Raw genomic sequence first — 7,819 nt, 5'->3', positions numbered from 1 at the left:
AAACATCTTGATTGCTATGAAAATCAGTTCCATTGCAAATCACGTTAATTGTCATACTTATTGTTATATTATTTTACTTATGATACTCACTAAAATTATTATAGATTGTCACAGTTTGTGTTGACAACGCAAGCAATATGACAAAGGCGTTTAACCTTCAAGCGCTGTATTCTGAACCCTGGGAGGATCAATTGTCTGATGACGATTCTTATGAACAATTAGATGATGGTAAACTTTATATCATTTCATATTCCGTTAGATTAGTTAGTCGAACCGTTAAATCCTTGTTTTAGCGTGGAATGATGAGAGTTGGATTCTAGTCCAAGATACTATAACGAAAGCAAAATGGAACAGGCTAGCCTGCGTAGCTCACACGTTGCAGCTGGTTGTTGTAAATAACCTAAAAAACGACACGTCAACTAAGCCAGTTTGTGATTACGTCCACGGAATCATTGTCGACAAAATGGACGGAAAAGCTTCGATCACAATCAAACGGGTTGGATTTAGTTTTCCCGGTACAAACACGATGGAATTCTTTATGCTTCGCAATGGAGCGTTTGCTAATGGTATTATAAAAGTAAACTGGAGTGTGTCAATAGAAGTTTGCTATTTACATCTTTTATTTTCTCTTGTAGCCTGGAATGAAGACGGCGATTACGAGGACCATAATGGAAGCAATAAGTTCTAAAGAGAGTTCGTTGGCAACCCATGGCGTTACAAATGCACCTTCTCCCGGAGTGTTCGCTAAAATCAAAGACCTACACAATTTGTTATCTCCGCTTAAAAATGCAACAGATTGTTTACAAGGAGACGGACCACAAATTGCACTCGTCGTAATGAAACTTTTGGAGGCCTTCGAAACTATCTACAGCAATTAACTACCAAATTTACAACACTGAAAGATAAGATCTTGACAGATCCATTTTATATAATTCCTGCTATGGTTGACCCAAGGCAGAAATTATTTGTTTTCGAAGGTAATATTTCCATGTCAATATCTATAATTTGGGTACTAGTCCATTTAATTTTGGCTAAATAATTTAAACCGTAATTTTTTATGTTAAAAATAACTTAATTACTCTCACGGAAATTATTTACTGTTCGAATGTCTTTAATAGCTTAATAATACGGTTTTATTTATAGATGACTTTAGTGCACCACACTCTTAAAAAATGTTGTCCAATTTTGGATGAAACAGGATCCGAATGACTGACTCTGTGAGAGCACACATTTCGGTCCAAATTTGGATAAGAAAATTGACGTCCAAATTTGGATGGATATATTAGAGTCCGAATGTGGATCTAGCTATCCAAATTTATAGAGTTATCAATCCCTTTATGGCTTTAAATTTAACCAAAATTAAACAAGTTGTCTTGCATTTTGGGAGGTATTGGTTCAGATTTGGACAAAAAAAGGTTCAGATTTGAACTCTATTTAATCCCCCATTGGATTGGCAAGAGTCCCTTTTTTGGACGGGCAAGAGTCCTCTTTTGGACGGGCAAGAGTCGCCCTTTGGCATTGTAGGATTCGAATAAAAAACTCTTCGGAATTCCAAAGATTTTAGTGTTTTAAATATATAAATTGTTGAAATAAAACTACAATAATTTTACAAATTATAAATTGTATTTTTTTATTTAGACATTTGATTTACAAAAGTAATTATGGATGGGGCTACTTTATCTACACTAATTTTAAACCTAGTTTTTTGAAAATATTCTAATGTTCCGCGACGAGTCTTTAGAAGTTCCATTTGGAAAGCGTAAACACCCGCAAATAGAGCCGCTCGATTATAGAAACTTAAAATTTTTCTTTTTCAATTTTGACGCCGCCTTTACATGTGGTGAAGTCTTCATTTCCTAAACAGATTTGGAGTGACAGTTTTTGAACTGTAAATAAAAATAATAAAAATATATAAATTAATTCGGAAAAATAAATGTTTCATATATGAGATTATGGTTCTTTAGCCAATCTAGCTGCAGCCTTGGAATAATATAAGTTCTAGTACTAATAGCGCAATGATATAACTGCTCATTCCCGGTGTGTACGACGCGAAGGCTTCCGGGTGCAGACTACCTGTACAATGACCAATGGAATGTCCCCCTTCACAACCTTCACGAAAAAGGGGGTACTTGAGCCGCCACGAACAAACTTTCTCGCTATGTCCAGCGTAAACTAAACAGGTTTCTTGACCTGTCTTTGATGAATATTGTTACAAAATGGAAGCATTTTCAATTTTTTGTCAGTAACATAGTTTTCAGCTTAGAATTAATACTGCGCTGTAACCCAGAATTCTTAAGTTTAAGTATAAAAACTCTTACCTTAAAGATATAGGTCGTAGTGATTTTTCCAAGTTCCGAAACAAAATTAGAGATGTCGGGGGAACGAATAAATTAACCGGCAAAATTTCGATTAACCATAAATAGTTTGGTAAACTGTTTATTTATGAACATTTTATACTAATAAACAACGATTTAACATGCAAAAATAATCGGTTTCTTCGTATATTTTTTGAATAATTTGCGGTTATAAATAAAAATAAATAATTGGATAATTTTTTATTCAAACGCCGATCTCTAGCCACGCGGACGCTCGTTTCCAATAAAGTGCTGGTTGAACGCGCTATCTCTCGAAAAAGATCAGAGAGAGAGAGAGAGTATGCGGTGACCGTCGTCAAAAAAACAACCGGCCATATTCTGCATGACCCCGCAAGTAAGAAGGGGAACGCCTACTTGCTTCAGCGCTACCATTCGACGAGAGCTCACTGATTTCCCTCTTCTTCCCCTCTTGCTTGGCCAATTGAAGGGCTGCAGCGACGTCACTAGTGTGACGTGACTCTTGATGACCAATGTTCCGGAAATAACGTTAAAACGCCCCCTACAACAAAATTAAGCGTACAGTGTCATCTAGTGTTATTTTAGGGAAGATAATTTGCAATGCCATCTAGTTTTAATTTTTATTCAAAACTTTTGTAATGCCATCTTCTTACAAACCAAAAAGTAATAGCCCTAAAACAATGCCATCTACTTTAAATTTCATTAACTTTAGAACATCATCTTTTATGATAATAACAATAATTAAAAATAACCTTCCATAGTAATCTGAATCTTGTTTGAAATTAAAACAGAATAAAAATAATTATTTTTTACAATATTTTTATTACATATTCAGCTTTAGTGTACAATTTATTGAATAAAATTTACATAAAAGTACAGCCAACTTTGAATACTCAGTTGCGCGGGAAAAACGGAAGAGCTTCGTGAAGTTACCAACAAGTGACGAATATTCTTTAGTTTGTTTACTTTATGGAATTAAATTCTAACAAGAAATATGAACCTGTAGGCCATATAAAATTATGCACCTATAAGCCATATCGAAATAGGAACCTGTAGGAGTAGCGAATTAGTGATTGTATTATCAGTAGCTACTAAGCGGCTGGAGCTCTGTTCCAACAGCCAAATGTAGGCGGTGGTGATAATTACACCTTTTATGTTGCTATAATTGGCTGTATTCAAATAGGGATGGCTCTTAAATCCACCTATGAAAATAACTGCTCAACCATTCGCCATCCCTACAGGTTTTTTTCTCCCAATTACAAAAATAAATAAAGGTTTTTAGTACATTGTTTGGAAAATGTGTAGAAATTTGTGAAATAAATATTTGACTCAATTCGATTTTGTGAAATATTTTGTTAAGCACTAAGCAATTGTTTAAAAATGAGTGATGAAGACCCTTCATATACTGTGCAGGAAGTGGAAGCCTCTATTCCCCATCTTAATGAACCCAAATGTGAAGAGCTTCAGCGGCATAAAAGCAGTGCTCATAACTATAAGCAGAATAATCGATGGGACACAGTTGCACTCGTGGTTAATCTGCTTTGCTAGCTCCCAAAATTTCCTCATCTGATATGAAAATAATGGAACAACCTAAAAACTGATGCAAGAAATAACAATACTGGTAACGGATAATATCCAGACATACTTAAAAATGAACCACTTAAAATAAAACACTTGTACATATTATTGAATAAGTGTCGTACGGAGGAGTACCTTGTAGTATTTACATCTGAATAGGGGCTTTCTGTGAAAAATTTGGAATATATAAAGAGTGGTAATATGCGAGGAGATAATTGTTACATTCAGCATTTTTAATTAAGTTCATTCGGTAGTATGCATCTGCAAATAAAAATATTTGTATTTCCAAATTTATAATGTAATCGTAATTTACAAAGAGTATTGTACCATTGGCTCTTCAATTTTATCATTTTGTACCTGAAAGCCGCTTGTGTTGATGAGCGTTACTGAACGTAGCCCAGTTTCGTGGTTACTAGACAAAACACGTTGAAAAGAGCCTTATCTGTAAAAATAACGCCAAGTAATTATAACCTTATGTTCAACGATTGTAAAGTACATATTAAATACCTGCTTCTTCAATGATGCGCTTAGCTAAACATTCTCAATTCCATGCTAAATTCGTTAAAAAATTTTACTTCTTCCGCTAAGCCTATCGTTTCAATTCCCACGACAGCAGCAATAACTCCCATTGCAGTTTCGACAAAATTCACTTTACAAATTCACTTAAAAATGTCGGAAAATTTTAACCGGAAGTTGGGAATTAAAAACAAGTAATACGTCACACTAAAGCAACCCTTCAATTGGCGAAGCAAGAGGGGAAAGAAGAGGGAAATCAGTGAGCTCTCGTCGAATGGTAGCGCTGAAGGAAGTAGGCGTTTCCCTTCTTACTTGCGGGGTCATGCAGAATACGGCCGAACAACGTTTTTTAACGTCATCTGTTTTTTATTCCTTTATCGTTGCTGCCCCCTGCCGCTTTTCAAAAACGATCTGGTTTTTGAAATAAAATTTATAATGTTTGAAGTTGACACGTTTCTTTTTAAAGGATCCACATTTGGCTTTAAGAGGGCAAACAGGGAGTTCATTTACTCGTATGATCCAAAGTTGGAATATTTTGTACAATTTTGGACAAACATTGGATTAATTTTTCTAAAAGTCCATATTTGGCTTTAAGAGGGCAAACTTGGATTTCATTTACTCGTATGATCCAAAGTTGGACTATTTTGTACAATTTTGGACAAACATTGGATCCTTTTTTCTAAGAGTGCACCTTGGGCAGAAATGTATCCGGACTTTAAAACTCCATCGAAACAAGACGCAACTGAAATGCTAACAAACTTCGCTTCGGAGTTTTTTGTTGCAAGAACCCAAAGTCAAGCAGCACGAGTAGACGAAGGAGAACCTAAGTTACAAAATTCGTATTTCACTCTATTACACAGAAAACGTCAGAGATTGGAACCAGGTTCTCTACAAGAAATGATTCATTCTTACGTGAACGAAGCTACGTCAAATCCAGAATGGTCATGCCCTTTAGCTTATTGGAAATTAAACCAAACCAAATACTCAGCTATTGCTGCGCTTGCTAAAAGGCACTTGTCCGCACCTGCACATCGGCTGCTTGTGAAAGAATGTTTCGGCAGGTGGTTCTCTAAAGCGAGCAAGACGTGCTAGACTAGGAATTAACATAGTCGAAGACTTTAATTTACAACGAATATCGAAAACCACAATTAGATTGTATTAAAATCCTCAAGCGAAATTGATACTTAAGGAGACATATGTCAAATAAAAAATGAAATAATCTGGCTCTTGGGTATCGTCACTCTTTTGAAACCTAAATTAATAACAGATTGATTTGATGAAATACCTTCATTTTTCGTACAGCCATAAGTAACATAATAAACATGTAGGGCTTGCCACCACCCTCCTACGCATTATAACACGCCCACTGGTTAAAAGGCCTTATAAGTCACTAGATGACTTAGGCCTGTAGTGGTGACTTGGGTATTAGCCTGCCCTAGCCAGGGTCGTAGGAACCGGAGGGGGCCGGGGGGCATGCCCCACCCAACCAAAATATTTACTGGGAGGGCTAACTAATGTAATTGCCCCTCCAACTTTTTGGTCGGTTCCAAACTTAAATCTTACAAATTAAAGATACAGTGAAGATATCATCCTCACTATACGAAAATAATTAATTATTTTGGTAATTTTCATAGTAAAGATAGTTTACTTTAAAAAATTAGCCCTTTTGTATCAAATCCTACTTAAATTTTCACAATTTACTACAAAATAAAGAAATAACACACAAGAAATTCAAAAATGTGAAATATACGAAGCGGGCCATACACGAAGCGATTTTTCGAGCGACCGCGACTCGTGGTCGGTTGTCCTTGAAAAAATCTTTCCATGTGTAGCGTTGTTGGGAGACCAAAGACGGCGATTGCGACCGTCGCTGGTCTCCCGACTCGGGCGGGAAATTTCAGCGACTGTCGCGAGTCGCTGAGAAAAATCTTCGCGTGTATGGGTTTGTTGGCAAACCCCGAATAGAGATTTTCTTTTAGATAATTTATTATCGTGCTAAAAAGTAATCAAAAATTTATCGAAAGCTATTATTTCCATAAAATAAAATAAGTATAATTATTAATAATATATTAATATATTTAGAAATTTAAAAAACATTAAGAGCTTTATTATGAACACTAGAAAACGCGAAAAGTTAAAAAAGGCCATCACAAAACTGCCAGATTTTAGCGTTTTCCCACTTTTGTGATGGACTTTTTTTCACTTTTCGCGGCCACCGGTGGTTCCTGTTAGTGTAAGAGGTTAACTTTGCGAGCGTAATAAAAATAGGTTATATTTATCTCGCATGCAAAAATGTTTCCGGTTATGATACATAATTTTATTTATATTAATAAACAGTTTTTTAGAGAGTAACTGGTTTTCTATTTGTTTATAAACAACACCTATTATAAAATTGAACTACTTTGAATTTCTTTAATTTTGTTTCTGGAAAGTACTATTTTTACAGAAAACTACTTGGAGGATATATGGGTATTTCCGGTTATTTGTGTGGCGAGGGAGGGAGGTTACGTTTCTGACCTTGACATACAGCTGTGGTCATGCAGCTGTACGAGTAAAAAGGTTGCATTCCTGGGAAATCCCGTTCTTCTAATAAATTTCATGTCATTTGTCATTTCAAAATACACTATTTCTTGAGTTGTTTGAGAGAGTATGGCGTGCGATAAAAATAAGCGTTTTTGGGAAGAGTTTTTAGAGATTTACCGTTCTTTCCCTTGTCTTTGGAAGGTTAAAAGTGACACGTATCATGACCGCCACTTAAAAAACCGCGCATACGAAACATTAATTGAAAAATGCAGAGAAATTAATACGGACGCGGACAAAGATTTTGTAAGCAAAAAAATCAGTAATTTCAGAACCGCGTTTAGAAGAGAATTAAAGAAAGTTAAAGACTCCAAAAGCACTGGGAAATCGGCCGATGATGTTTATATTCCATCTTTGTGGTATTTTGAGTTACTGATGTTCACGGCAGATGATGAAACATCAAGGAAAGGCAAGTCAAGTATGGATGAATTTCAAGAAGAAATTATGGAGCCGGATGAAGTAAGATTATTTATTGAGAAAAATTAAAAAATTAGAGAGGTTGATTGACACGTATTTCTTGTCGCTTCGTAACCATATTATCTTGGAAGGGTACTTTACCATCATTGTTATAATACTCCTTAAGGGTGTCCCTAAGTACCCTTCCAGATTGTGGACCTTTAGTTGGTACCCTGTTTAAAGGTGTCAATTCACCACCATCGCGCCAATCCCCGAGAATAAGTCGGTTTGTTTCTAAATCTTCTCGGTCTAACATTGTTTGTGGAGTATAGGCGTATCCAATATTTCTTCTTAGAAAATTGTGTAAAACACAACACGCTAACACGACTGAGTCAATAGTTTCTAGGTCTATGTTC

General features: G+C 35.7%; 2 protein-coding genes and 1 long non-coding RNA gene across 3 annotated transcripts; all 3 read left to right on the top strand.

The window, feature by feature from the left end:
- The first annotated feature begins 374 nt into the window (after window positions 1-374).
- LOC149945526 (uncharacterized) lies at window positions 375-878 on the top strand. The gene is made up of 2 exons (XR_016481085.1): window positions 375-566; window positions 636-878. It is a non-coding gene; the product is annotated as an uncharacterized LOC149945526 (long non-coding RNA).
- Window positions 879-922: 44 nt separating this feature from the next.
- Window positions 923-5,531, top strand: LOC149945525 (uncharacterized). The gene is made up of 3 exons (XM_090175784.1): window positions 923-977; window positions 1,144-1,161; window positions 5,119-5,531. Exons 1-3 carry the CDS (start codon window positions 941-943, stop codon window positions 5,517-5,519), a joined length of 456 nt encoding a protein of 151 aa, XP_090031910.1. The 5' UTR covers window positions 923-940; the 3' UTR covers window positions 5,520-5,531.
- Window positions 5,532-7,076: 1,545 nt separating this feature from the next.
- LOC149945524 (uncharacterized) lies at window positions 7,077-7,493 on the top strand. Its single transcript, XM_090176590.1, has one exon. It carries the CDS (start codon window positions 7,077-7,079, stop codon window positions 7,491-7,493), a length of 417 nt encoding a protein of 138 aa, XP_090032716.1.
- The last annotated feature ends 326 nt before the right edge of the window (window positions 7,494-7,819 follow it).

This window comes from Leiobunum rupestre, chromosome 5 (assembly GCF_980474605.1).
Source record: "Leiobunum rupestre chromosome 5, qqLeiRupe1.1.hap1, whole genome shotgun sequence".
Classification (NCBI taxonomy): domain Eukaryota; kingdom Metazoa; phylum Arthropoda; class Arachnida; order Opiliones; family Sclerosomatidae; genus Leiobunum; species Leiobunum rupestre.
The sequence above is the reverse complement of the archived record's forward strand: the minus strand, read 5'-3'. Positions and strand labels throughout refer to the sequence as shown.